This window comes from Leopardus geoffroyi, chromosome E1, assembly GCF_018350155.1.
Source record: "Leopardus geoffroyi isolate Oge1 chromosome E1, O.geoffroyi_Oge1_pat1.0, whole genome shotgun sequence".
Taxonomy (NCBI): domain Eukaryota; kingdom Metazoa; phylum Chordata; class Mammalia; order Carnivora; family Felidae; genus Leopardus; species Leopardus geoffroyi.
This window is the reverse complement of record NC_059330.1, coordinates 46290893-46304901: the sequence shown is the minus strand read 5'-3', so window position 1 is coordinate 46304901 and position 14009 is coordinate 46290893. Positions and strand designations below refer to the sequence as shown.

Here is a 14009-nt window from a genome sequence, read left to right as displayed (position 1 = left end):
TAAAAACCTTTTTGATCTTGAGTGAAGTATGCCCAATTAACATAAGACAGCTGCTACATTCGGACATACAACAAAGGCCTCGCCTATGATTAACTGACTCAACATTTTTTTTCCCCCCGAGTGTCTTCCCACTGCAGGGATTCTTTTTTTCAAAGAGAAACATTAAGTGAAAAGTGGTACCCAAAGCTCCAGATTGTGATCACTATACTCTGAACCGCCTGTTCCATTTGGTGTGGCCAGCCAGGCCAGCAGAATGCCATCTCTCGGCCTGTTCAGAACATAGAAATGTAAGGTCACTGGGGGAAGTCATACTCTACCTGCAACATCTGTGGCCACCAGGACCGGGATGTCCTTTTTCTTAAAGTCTGAAATGACTTTGTTTCTTTCACTCTGATCCATGTCCCCATGAAGCAGCCCAAGATTATGACCCTCCTGCTTAAGGTTATTGGCTAGCTCTTCAGCATTGGCTTTTTTAGTAACAAACAGGAGGACACTTCCTGAAGAGGTAAATTCCACCAGACGACGGGTAAGCCAGTTCCATTTACTAGGCCCAGAGTGAAGAATCTCCACAATCTGTGTCACATCTTCATTTGCCTGAAAAAGAGGAAACAGATGACTGTGACGTCTGCGCCAAGGGGCACCTGAACAAGGACCAGACGGCACACGTTCCACCTGCATCTAGAAGAACCCTGAACAGTCCCTCTTCTCCTTGGGCCTTCCTTCAGCAAGTCAAGTACAGCTCAAAACCTGCATTCCTTCTCAAATTGCTGTGCTCTCCATCTCCCTTGATTTGTACATACACCTAAGTCGTAAGCCCAAGTACTTCGCAAGACCTCTTTATAGGCCTGTTCAGATTATCCCTAATCAATTAAGCTCCTTTTCTGTCCTTCCCACTCACTGCTCCTAGTACAATTCATACATGCACATAGAAGGCACTAAAAAACAAAATGCAGACAGGGGTGCCTGGGTGGCTCAGTTGGTTAAGTGTCTGACTTTAGCGCAGCTCATGATTTCATGGTGAGTTCGAGCCCCTAATTTTAGATGTAAATTTTAAAAAATTAAATTAAAAAAAAAGATTCAAAATGCAATATATTGTTTTGGCAATGCTGATGGAAATGTTAACCTTAAAAATAAAACTTCCAGGGGCGCCTGGGTGGCTCAGTCGGTTAAGCGTCCGACTTCGGCTCAGATCATGATCTCACAGCTCGTGAGTTCCAGCCCCGTGTCGGGCTCTGTGCTGACAGCTCAGAGCCCGGAGCCTGCTTCAGATCCTGTGTCTCCCTCTCTCTCTGCTCCTCCCCGCCCCCCCTCCCCCAACTTGCACTCTGTCTTTGTCTCTCAAGAATGAATAAACGTTAAAAAAAAATTTTTAAAGAAAAAAAGTGGGCAGTGTCAAAACACTAACTGTACAGAACTTAAGAAATTCAAACAACTTAAGGAATTCTCTAGGCAACTTTAATTCCAAATCACAATTCAGAGATCTCCCACACAGGACGTATACACAGGTAAGAAAAATGCCACGAGCTCGTTTTCACCAGGGCTTTCAAGTCTCACCCACTCCATGCTGTGCAGTTAGCCTGCTACTTCTATAAGCATTCAAAATGTCAGTTCCATCCTAACTGACTAGTAGTCTTCCAGGCAAAGCATTTTTTTTCCCCCTAAAAGTTTTTAACTTTTATTATGGAAAATTTTAAACATTCAAAAAAACAAAAAAAACAAAACAAAACCCAAAATGAACGTAATCACCTCCCATGTACCCATCACCCAGCTTCAATAATTATCCCTATTTTGACAATTTAGTTGTCTCCTCTATCCTCCTACCTTGTGTTTTTTAAAACAAATCTGAATCGTGTTGCCTCATTTGTAAATACATAACAACATAATTTTCCTCTCAACAGGGAGAAATTAATTCTATTTTCTTCATAATTTGAAAAATAACCCACTGGGGTCCCATCTGGCCCTGCTTATTAGGGTTACCTCGCCAATGTCTCCCTGCACCACACGAATAGGGTCGATCAGGATGTCTCTGGCCAGTTTTTCAATCTTTTTCCGAAAAGTTGCACTGAATAAGAGGGCTAAAAGGTAGAATAAATTCTGTTACATAAACAGTATGACTTCTTTTTTGAATATCCACTAAGCCTCCTACTAACATTCAGAATTATTCAGCTTATAAAATAAACCCACCTGAACTTTAAACTTAGTTTCAAAACTGATTTACTAAGGAAAAAACATTTTCCTTTTTCTATTTTTATACATTTTCAGGTAAGACAGGGACTGTCCGCATGGTTCAAAGAGGCTCCTGACTTCAAATCAGCAGATCTGCACTGTGCTTTGCCTCTACATGCTGATAACATCGTGTAACTTGGGACAAGTCACTTAATCCTCAGCCTGGGGTTATCCTCCGCAAAAACAAGTGAGTTACATCTGATGATCTCTAAAGTCCTGTCAAGTTCAGACAGACTATTTTTATATCTTCCTCTATGGTTCTCACCAAGACACACATGATCATTTTTGCTGACATACTGTGAGTGCTTATAAAATACTTAATTGTTTATTCTGAATATAAATGTGACTTAATAAAACTGCTTCATACATACTCTGTCTGTCAGGACGGACATGACTTGCTATGGATCGCACCTGGTACTCTGGAAGCAGAATAAAATAACGTTAGAAGTCTGTACTATAGTTTGGGATGCTTGGGAAAAAGTCATTTTAGTAAAAATCTTCCTGTGAGAAGTTATAACTATTAAGGAAAATTTGAAACTCCTAGACCTATTATTTAGTATAAAACGCAGAAACACTTTCCCTCCTCCCAGCTGGGCTGGACCCAGCAGTGTTCCAATCAGTAAAGATGGGTTATTCAGAATTTCACACATCTGGCTTAGTCAGGGAGGACAGGAAAGCAAAGGGCCTTCAATGATACGACATCCACCTACCTAAGAACACAGAACTTGACCTCTATGATTAAAGGCATATGAATAAAAATATAGAGAAAATATTCCTCCTATATACAAAGGCACTTCCAAATATCTGTAACCCAGCCAAGCCTAATGTATACTTCCTCAGAGAACTCCTAAAAATAGCTAACGATCTAATCCTGTACAAGAGTATTTTTAGCTTCTCTCATACAGAAAGAAAAAAAGTTAAGCCTAGAAAGACAAGGAAAAAGCGAGTATCATGAGGATGGGAGCAGAAGAAACTGGTATTAAAGGCATACCAAATCCCATGTCAAACATGCGATCTGCTTCATCAAACACAAGGTAAGAGACCCTCTGAAGATTGGTGGCTTTCTTCTTCACATGATCAATCAGTCGACCCTATAAGATTCACAAAATGCACAGTGAGTATAATTAAAGGCATTTACAAGAACTTTCCATAATTGTGTTCCTGGCAAAAGTGCTAATAATCCAGTTGTAGACTGTAAGACACTGGGTCTGACAGCCTTGGACTTCATGCACTACAGAGCACAAAAGAACAGAAAAATTAAAAACCTAATTAAACCTAATTGTGAGAAAATGGCCAGAACTATTTTGTGAGGTATTTTAAAATGACCTAATTGGGGCGCCTGGGTGGCGCAGTCGGTTAAGCGTCCGACTTCAGCCAGGTCACGATCTCGCGGTCCGTGGGTTCGAGCCCCGCATCAGGCTCTGGGCTGATGGCTCAGAGCCTGGAGCCTGTTTCCGATTCTGTGTCTCCCTCTCTCTCTGACCCTCCCCCGTTCATGCTCTGTCTCTCTCTGTCCCAAAAATAAAATAAAAAAAAAGTTGAGAAAAAAAAAAAATTTAAAAATAAAAAAAAAATAAATAAATAAAAAATAAAATGACCTAATTTAAAACCTTATTGATGGGGTTTAATGTTTAGACTATACTCTTCTAGGCAATTCTGACTATATTCCAAATATCTTTCTGATTCTTGATGCTCTCAGTAACCACAGACCCATTTTCCAAGAGAGCATTAAAAAAAAAAACAACACAAAAACCGATTTAAAACAAAGGAGAATTTACACCTATTAATCTTAATAGACTCCTAATCTAGTCAACCAATCAAAATTAAACCAAAGTCACAGGGTGAGTATTCTTCACCCTGCTATATCACATTTTAGGGGGCATGCCATTCAATAACCAATCCTTTTTCCATACCATTCCATAAGTGGCCGAGGAGCCATTTAAACCTAAGACATACTTACTGGGGTACACACAACAATCTCTGCCCCTTCCTGAAGAGCCTTGGCTTGCTCCCACATGCTCCCTCCTCCATACACGGCCACTGATCGAAGATTATAGGCTTTCCCAAACCGCTTACATTCTGCATGGATCTGCAAAGTTGTGGACACAATGACATGAACAAACCATGACACTGACAAGTACCTGTTACTACGCAAAAGTGAGTTCTGAAAGTAAACGAACCATTATCACGTACATCCCAACAGACTGTCTACAATCTGGATTATTCATTTAACTTTTTGCCATTATAATTATAATCCATTCTACCCAAACAAAATGAATTAACCCAGGAGGAAAACACAAACAATTCCCATGTATTTTTTTCTCTTAAAACAGTGTTTTTTTTTAGGGAAAAGTATGTACTTCATTATGTAGAAAATACATAACAGTATTTTCCAAAAGTTTCCTGGTAGCACAACAACATGAATGTACTTAATGCCACTGAACCATACACTTAAAAAATGATCAAAATTATAAAATGTTATGTTCATTTCACCATATTTTTGAAAAAAGTTTCCCAGGGCACCTGGGTGGCTCAGTCGGTTAAGTGTCTGACTTTGGCTCAGGTCATGATCTCATGGTTTGTGAGTTCAAGCCCCAAGTCAGGCTATGTGCTAATAGCAGATCCTCTGTGCCCCACCCCCTCGCTCACTCCCTCTCTCTAAAATAAACATATTTTTGAAATAAATAAATAATTACAAAATGAAAAAAGTTTCCCAGTTAATCCTATCCAACTGACTGGCTAGTCCCACATTAGTTCACATACGAAAGGAGGCATTCTACACCAAGTACATACCTGCTGGCAAAGCTCCCTAGTAGGACACACGATCACTGCAATCGGTCCATCACCTGGTTCCAGTTCCTTCTGGTCCATTATATGAATCAACATCGGCCAGATAAAGGCGGCCGTTTTTCCACTGCCTGTTTTGGCAATACCAATCATGTCTCTACCACTTAATGCCACAGGCACACCCTAGAGAAAAAATAAAATATATCTACCCTAAACTTTAAAATTTTATGGGGCGCCTGGGTGGCGCAGTCGGTTAAGCGTCCGACTTCAGCCAGGTCACGATCTCGCGCTCCGTGAGTTCGAGCCCCACGTCAGGCTCTGGGCTGATGGCTCAGAGCCTGGAGCCTGTTTCCAATTCTGTGTCTCCCTCTCTCTCTGCCCCTCCCCTGTTCATGCTCTGTCTCTCTCTGTCCCAAAAATAAATAAACGTTGAAAAATAAATAAATAAATAAATAAATAAATAAATAAATAAATAAAATTTTAAAGATGTACTGAAGGAAATCTTGGGGAAATCAATGACATTCATTTCCAAAGGAACAAGAAATAACCTGATGGGTTATGCACACTGTCTATAAATTAATAAGAAATACCTAGCATTTCCATAAAATTCCTGACTTATAGGAAATAATATCATTCTCTTCATGTGGATCAGCCACCATTTACAAAATATGAATGACTGTATTTAGCCTGAGATACAGAAATGAAAAATGGCAATTCATAGTGTAAGTGGATTGCTAAAATTAAAAAATAAAATTTCCCCATGAGAAGGTAGACTATCTCACTCATCCAGAAAATTCTCATATTCTGTATAGAAATGAATAAATCCAACATATAAATGGAAAACAAGTTATTACTTCCAGTTACAGAAGTGAGAATTTTATCAGAGACAAAGGATTCCTAGTCACTGACAGTGCTATATTTGTCTACACACAAATCTTTTTTGTTACGTTTAGGCCTAATGAATTGTTTTCTTCAGGCTGTATCTTTAAGACATTTATCAGATACAAAAGAATATTTCCCAGCCCTATTAGCAACATCTTAGAACGGTAAATAATTCACTTCTGCTCTTTAATTTTTAAAGATTTCAAAAATATTCTTGGATTTCATGTATGTTCTCCCCCCCCCCCCCCTTAATTAAAGCAAAAGGACTAAGCCAAAGAGGAAATATTTAGACCACTTCTTTCCACGTCAGTATAATTCTGGACCAAATGCTGTTTTACTGTTTTGCATTGTTTGTAGAATAAGTATGGTCACTGGATATGATTCTACCTTGTTTTTCTTTCATTATGTTTTACTTACCTGGCACTGTATTGGAGTGGGCTGTGTGTACTCAGATTTCCGAATCTGGTGCATAAGTTGTTCATCAAACCCAAAATGAGCAAAACTACTTCCTGGTCTAGGAGGTGCAGCACCAGAGACCTAGAGATAAAGACAACTCCCAGGAATGACTCATACTTCAAAATAAGCAGCATCGGAAGTTCAATGGTGTTTACCTGTATCTTATACTTAGCTTGAGTATAAAAAAGGGAAAATACAAGTCTGTGGCCAAACACATACACTGTTTGAAAAGGTAGAACTCAAATAATAACGGATCTAAAACCTCACATAAAAAACTCCACGTTAAATATTCCTGAGATAATCGTCATATGATTTAAAATGATTAAGTGCCCCATTTGCAATGACATGGATGGAGCTAAAGTGTATTATGCTACACAAAATAAGTCAGAGAAAGACAAATACCATTATGATTTCACTCACAGGTGGAATTTAAGAAACAAAACAGATGAAAATAGGGGGAGGGAAGGAAGAGTAAGATAAACAGAGAAGGGAGACAAACCATAAGAGATTCTTCACTATGGAGAACAAACTGAGGGTTGCTGGAGAAGAGGTGGGGGACAGGGAGGATGGGCTAAATGGGTGATGTGCATTAAGGCGGGCACTTGTTGGGATGAGCAGTGGGTGTTATATGTAAGTGATGAATCACTAAATTCTACTCCTGAAACCAATATTACACTACAGGTTAACTAACTTGAATCTACATAAAATCTTGGAAGGAAAAAACCAAAACAGATAAACTGGGAAAGATTTGAAAAAAAATTTAAAATGATTAAGAGCCTAGAAAGCTCTTAAATCAAGATTTCCTTATAAGAAATAAAAAATATTGCTCAATGATTGGAAAAAGACATGAGTATTTTTTGCCATTTTGCAGTAACTATTAACCAGATGGTAGAAAAAAATTAAAATTTACTCTTCAAATAAAAAGGGCAAATGAGCTCCAAATAAGACATGTCTATACCCACTGGATACTATCTATTGTTTCCAGTTTTAGTTCTGCCTGAAGAATTAAGTATCCCACTTAATGATGGTCCACAGCCACAGTAAAACATTCTTCAAACTACTCAGGTGAAGAATGCGGTTTATAGCCTCCTTTTTGACTCTAACAGTAGTAGCCTTGCAATGCTTCTCATACTGATATATCTAATCAGTATTTCACTTAAAGGGCTTTTTTGAGGGGGAGGAGTGGAGGGCGGTTAGCCTTGGAAAATAGACAATACGTGCATATGCATGCATCCTCTCTGGGAAAACAAGTTCAAATGTCACATAGAAACTGGTAAGGCAGATACAGGCCAGAAAGCTGTCCGCACTAGAGTAGATATTACTGTATCATCTGTGTGTTTCACTTAACTAACATCCAGCAGTGCCTAAACAATGTGGTCAATGTGCAACCTAAAGCTTTTTGGCAATTTAAAACTATTATTCTGAAATGAGTGCATATTCTAAGGTGTTAATTTCTTCTAGTTATTTTAAACATATGCTACATATTAATTTGAGTATACCTTAATTTAAAAATATCCTAAGATTCCACATATTGTTTGCATCTATTAATCTTGTCTCCTTTTCCTGAAGTTGGGACTTATATTCTTCATTTCTAGCCCATTGCACATTGTACTCGCTGCAGAATTACTTACTGATTTTAAGGTCACAATGACTTATTATTTCAATACAACATACAAAATTGAATACATATTCATGTGTGTTGCATTAAAGATATAACAATTCTATCCCAAAATAGGTGCAAGACTAAAACAATAAAATCAAGACACAGGAGCCTTGCTATCAAAGATAGTCCAAGGACCATTAGAAAAGAAGGTTATTTTAGTTTGGATAAGCAATAATAGTAACTGTCAACTAATTAATATAAGAATATTTAGCACCATGGTTGACTTACCCGAAGATTGAGCTTATGACGGAGATCTATTAGCTGCTGAGGGGTGAGGTTGGTTATCTCTTCATGCTCATTGTAAAAATTTTTTTCAAATGGTGGATAGTCAATCTGCAGGTCCAATTATTCAAAGTTAGTCTAGAATTCAAGAGTCAATCCTGTAAGTTTGATTTTAATGCAAAATAACCTTTTACACATATTACACAAGTAAAGTCTTAACCAGCTAGTGAGGACAAAAGAATTCACTTATTCATGACACACATCCCAAATGTACAGCCAGTATCTTTTCCTGTATTCATTTTCTATATAAACACCAACCTACTTCTTTTTTTTTTTTTTTTTGTTATTTTTTTTTTTTTTTTTTTAGCGTTTATTTAATTTTGAGAGAGAGAGAGACAGAGCATGAATGGGGGAGGGTCAGAGAGAGGGAGACACAGAATCTGAAACAGGCTCCAGGCTCTGAGCTGTCAGCACAGAGCCCAACGTGGGGCTCGAACCCACGGACCGCGAGATCATGACCTGAGCCGAAGTCGGCCACTTAACTGACTGAGCCACCCAGGTGCCCCACCAACCTACTTCCTAAAGACACTCTTAAAGGATACCTCAGATCTGAACAACCGTGATGCAGACTAAGGAATCTACAATGCCAAAGGCCTCAGAAGACAAGTATTTTAAAGACATTCCACCCTATAACATTTAAATACATGTTTTGGAATAAGCTGTTCACACAGCTCTGGCATTTTTAAAAAACTTTTTTTTAATGTTTATTTATTTTTGAGAGAGAGAGAGAACAGGGGAGGAGCAGAGAGATAGGGAGACAGAATCAGAAGTGAGCCCCAGGCTCCGAGCTGTTAGCACAGAGCCCAAGGCAGGGCTCGAACTCACAAGCTGGGAGATCATGACCTGAGCCAAAGTCGGATGCTTAACCAACTGAGCCACCCAGGTGCCCCTCATAGCTCTAGCATTTAGAAACATTTCTAATATTTCCTGAAGAGAGCTCTGCCTTTAGAGGGAGTTCTACTCTTTTTAAAACCTGAAACTCTTTATGTAACTTTTAAAAACTGTATGGCTAAGTATTTCTTATTCTAAAGAGGGAAGAAGTCATTCCTGACACTCTTTTCATAACTCATTGTACCAGGACTATAAAAAGAGGCATATCAGGGGTGCCTGGGTGGCTCAGTCAGTTAAGCACCTGACTTCGGCTCAGGTCATGATCTCACAGTTAGTGGGTTCAAGCCCCGCGTCAGGCTCTGTGCTGATAGCTCGGAGCCTGGAGCCTGCTTCGGATTCTGTGTCTCCCTCTCTCTCTCTGACCCTCCCTGCTCACACTCTGTTTCTCTCTCTCATAAATAATAAACATTAAAAAAAAAAAAAAAAAAGGCATATCACCACTTACACATTTGGCTGATTCTCTTTAACCATATAAGAGATCTACAATAAAATGACATTAATTGTGGATGCAACCTAAAGTTTAATTATATTTCTATGGTATGATCAACAAAAAAAGTAAGCATTGTTTTAAAAGTTCCCCTTTAGCACTACTAATAGAACCTTTTGGAATGCTCCCCACACCGTTGCACTAAGCTGTAACAGGATGTTCTTCAGTTCTCTTTATCAGAATGGAAGCTCCATAAGGGCAAGAATTCTTGTTCACAAATTTTACATACAAATATGTAATTTTTTGCATATGGGTATGAAATAGAGTCATAAATATACAAATAAATACTTAATGTGAATGTGAACAAAGCTACTTATAGGCAGAAGGGTTATCCTTTTTCTTACTGCTGGTCTCTCTGGGCAGACTGCCCACACATGTGAACAACTGTGGGCCACCCTAGCATGATGATGAGATTTGAGAGCTTCACCAAGGATCTCAAATATTTTATGAGATGATTATTTCAAGTACTTATGTGTTTTTCCTTATTAGGCCGTCATCCTTTGTCATAGATGCTTCCTCTCACATCAGTCTCACATACTTAGTTTCATCTGCCACATGTAAAATACCAAGGCATTATTTGTTAGCATCTGTGCAAAAGGAAACATTTCAAAAACTGAATATAATCCATAGTCTAGACCAGTCGTTTTCAAACTTTTTTGTCTCAGATGCCCTAAAAAACATGAACTTTTGCTTGTGTGGGTTTCATGCATTGACATTTACCATATTAAAACTAAAACTGAGAAATGTCTTTAAGATTTACTCATTTGAAAATAATACACTCGTTATACTCTAACATAAAAGCTTTAATTTTTAAAAAGTCATAACCTTGTTTTACATTTTTACAAACCTTTTTATTTTTTTTTTATTATTATTTTTTTTTTTAATTTTTTTTTTTTCAACGTTTATTTATTTTTGGGACAGAGAGACAGAGCATGAACGGGGGAGGGGCAGAGAGAGAGGGAGACACAGAATCGGAAACAGGCTCCAGGCTCTGAGCCATCAGCCCAGAGCCCGACGTGGGGCTCGAACTCACGGACCGCGAGATCGTGACCTGGCTGAAGTCGGACGCTTAACCGACTGCGCCACCCAGGCGCCCCTACAAACCTTTTTAAAGTTTTACTTAAGTGATCTTAATCTCTTCACCCACTGTGGCGCTCAAACTCACAACCCCAAGATCAAGAGTTGGATGCTCTACCGACCAAGCCAGCAAGGTGCCCCTTTTTTACAAATCTTTTTACAAGTCTGACTTAAAAGAAATTGGTTCCTACTATATTTAGATTGTTGCAACATATTTCTTTGATTGAAACCTATGAAGAAAATCTGGCCTCACAAACATGTATTTGGAAAGGGAAGAGAGTATTTAATAGTCTTTTCAAATTATTGTGGATTTTTACTCTTCTTTGATAGTATACTAAGACTTGATCAGTGGTCACTTTTTTTTTTTTTTTTTTTTTTTTTACAATGTTTGTTTATTTTGAGAGAGAGAGAACAAGCAGGGGAGAGGCACAGAGAGAGGGAGAGAGAATCACAAGCAGGCTCCATGCTCAGCTTGAGGAGCCCGACGTGGGGCTTGATCTCACTACTGACAGATCACGACCTGAGCTGATACCAAGAGTCAGATGCTTAAGTGAGCCACCCAGGCACCCCTGAAAATTCTTTTGGACTTTGTGGACTCCCTGAGAAGATCCTTCTAGGAGTCCTTGAACCACAATGTGAGAACCACTGTCCTAGACCTAGACTCACTAAGGCATGCAAGGTCTAGTCTGATATTTAACCTGAATGAAATACAAATTTTTTTCAAGTGGATACATCAATATCCTCATTCTCTTTTCCTGACTTAAGGAAACTAAAATTCCTAGTTCCACTTTGAAACAACAGTCTCTCATCTGCTCCAGATCTGAGAGAATCAAGCCTTACGGCAATTAAAAAAACATCTGTGTTTTTTCACAGATGTTTCAACATCATCATTTTGAAAGGTAGATGATGGTCTGGGAAACAAGTACAAAAAACTGCTTTAAAAAATTCTTAGCCTGGGGCGCCTGGGTGGCGCAGTCGGTTAAGCGTCCGACTTCAGCCAGGTCACGATCTCGCGGTCCGTGAGTTCGAGCCCCGCATCGGGCTCTGGGCTGATGGCTCAGAGCCTGGAGCCTGTTTCCGATTCTGTGTCTCCCTCTCTCTCTGCCCCTCCCCCGTTCATGATCTGTCTCTCTCTGTCCCAAAAATAAATAAACGTTGAAAAAAAAAAAAAATTAAAAAATTCTTAGCCTAAAATCAAACGGGAGCAAGAGATTCAGCTAAACCTTGAACAACAACATAGGCTATAAAGCCTGAACCACTCAGTCACTTTCAGACTCAACTACACAGCAGACATGAGAAGATCCCAAAAGAACACATATTTTCGTGACATAAGGAGTATGAATCAGGATTACTCAAATATTGCAAAAACCTAGTATTAAAGCTGAAGAGAACTATCAGCTTTTGAAATGAGAATCAAATTTAGCAGGAAACACCATACCTCTGAATGATCAATGGGAGGAAGAGGATCAATGATTTTCTTGGAAGGTGCAATTGGATTTCCATCACTATCATATTCCAAATTATCTTCTTCTTCCTCCTGAACCACACCAGCAGTTGGGTTCTCTGCCATGTACCGAAAATAAGCTTCCTGCAGGAAAGCACAAGAACATAATCATATTCAAATACAACTAAGAACATTTCTGCTCCTGTAATTGGTGCACACAGTGTACCAGATGACTGCACAGTTTAATACCTACCAAGTAAGGCAAGACTTTAACTAGCAATGATTCCTTTAACAACAGCAGTATTCATAGGGACAATCAGAAAAAACGAATGAGACAGTTAGTACTACACAATGATTTAACAAGAAACTTTACAAATCTGTCTGTCCCACAGTCTTCCTGGGGTGGGGTGTCTACCTATCCTGTCCAGAGCTGTGGAACACATGCTATGGATTTACCATCCAAGTTTGGAAGTTGACATTGATTAGAAGGGTCACAAACCTGGAAAGGGCTACTGCTCATTCTGTTTCCCTTCTCACCATCCCACAACTGGACATTGGTGGAAAAATACTAAAGGCCAGTCTTTAAATTAATGTTCCATCTTGAAATACAAAAATCACAAACAGACCCTTAGAAAGAGGTAGAGGTTAGATGTTGCTAGAGGCCATCAGTAGATCCCATATTACTTCTTGATTCAGCAGTATAAACATTAATTTTGAAAAAAAAAAAAAATCAAGCTGAATAAAGCTCATGATTTGTTTTTGATGTCCTAGTTGATCAAAAGTTCCATCTTCAACATGGGGGAAAGCCATGTGAATTTTTCTATTACCAACTAGTCATACATGTAGAAAAGGAGCAAGGAATGGCCATTTCAGTGAAGGCAAGCTCTAGCTTGTCCCCAGGATAGACTTTGTGGGGTAAAAATAAAAGATAGAAATACTGCATAGGAACTCACTTGGTCATCTTCCTCTTCAATGTCATCTCGAATACCCCTGGAAAAACAAGCGGAGAAACAAACTTCCCTGCAAATGTTCCACATACCCAGCTCCATACTTATAGCAGATTAGTGTTGAATTCCATACAGTAGCACAGGAACACTCAACACTAACAATAACAAAGCAACAATAAGCACACTGTAAACTATCCATCCATCATACATGTGTGGCTTCACTCTAGAAGTTGCAGTTTGCATGGGATGATATGGTACTCCTAAAAACATCAATTACTAACGAGGATAAGGAGTAAAAACTTTTGAAGATAGATACCCAAGGATCCTAGCCTTGTCGACCCCATACGACAAACACAATACAGTCGTAAAACGCATTTTAAAAAGCAAACTGCATTTTATAAAAAGACAAAAAAAAAAAAAATAATAATAATAACCCTCTCTATTTGGCATACACTAAAAAGAATATCACAATTTTAATGTTCCCCAGAGTTTCTAAGTCTGGAGTGACTGGATTCAGCCAAAGTCCTTGGGGACAAAGAAAAACTATCTTAACTCTTTTGTAACTTTGGCACTAAAACTCCTAAGCAGTTCCCATGGAGAAGGGGGGCCATCGCCACTTGCAGCGCCTGTCAGGAGCTACAGAAAGTATGGCTGCTAAGTTCCCACAACCATGTCTTTCTAATCAGACTTTCTGCCTGACCTAGAGCACTTGTTGTTCTCAAGACAGGCAACATCACCAGTGCAGGGCAGCCGGAAGAGGGTACAACACACGGTAAGCACCAAAGAGAGGGCCGAACCTCCATATGGCACAGGAACCTTGCGGGGGGCCTGAGGCACTGACTGCCACACAGGAGGAAATCCAACCAC

General features: G+C 39.1%; 1 protein-coding gene and 1 long non-coding RNA gene across 3 annotated transcripts in view; both read right to left on the bottom strand.

Annotated features, from left to right (window-relative positions):
* Positions 1-14009, bottom strand: part of DDX42 (DEAD-box helicase 42) — a 41320-nt gene that overhangs the window by 6086 nt on the left and 21225 nt on the right. Inside the window, exons 5-14 of one of the 2 annotated variants that reach the window (XM_045489413.1) lie at positions 13149-13185; positions 12190-12339; positions 8243-8347; positions 6313-6432; positions 5020-5196; positions 4187-4315; positions 3218-3317; positions 2598-2645; positions 1978-2075; positions 318-594 (exon numbers count right to left, since the gene is read on the bottom strand). In XM_045489413.1, the coding sequence (XP_045345369.1) occupies positions 318-594; positions 1978-2075; positions 2598-2645; positions 3218-3317; positions 4187-4315; positions 5020-5196; positions 6313-6432; positions 8243-8347; positions 12190-12339; positions 13149-13185 (1241 nt within the window). The remainder of the gene's footprint in view (positions 1-317; positions 595-1977; positions 2076-2597; positions 2646-3217; positions 3318-4186; positions 4316-5019; positions 5197-6312; positions 6433-8242; positions 8348-12189; positions 12340-13148; positions 13186-14009) is intronic. The other variant, XM_045489414.1, reaches the window with a different exon arrangement.
* Positions 3380-4178, bottom strand: LOC123603927. The gene is made up of 2 exons (XR_006715111.1): positions 3825-4178; positions 3380-3552 (listed from the first exon to the last, which is right to left on the bottom strand). It is a non-coding gene; the product is annotated as an uncharacterized LOC123603927 (long non-coding RNA).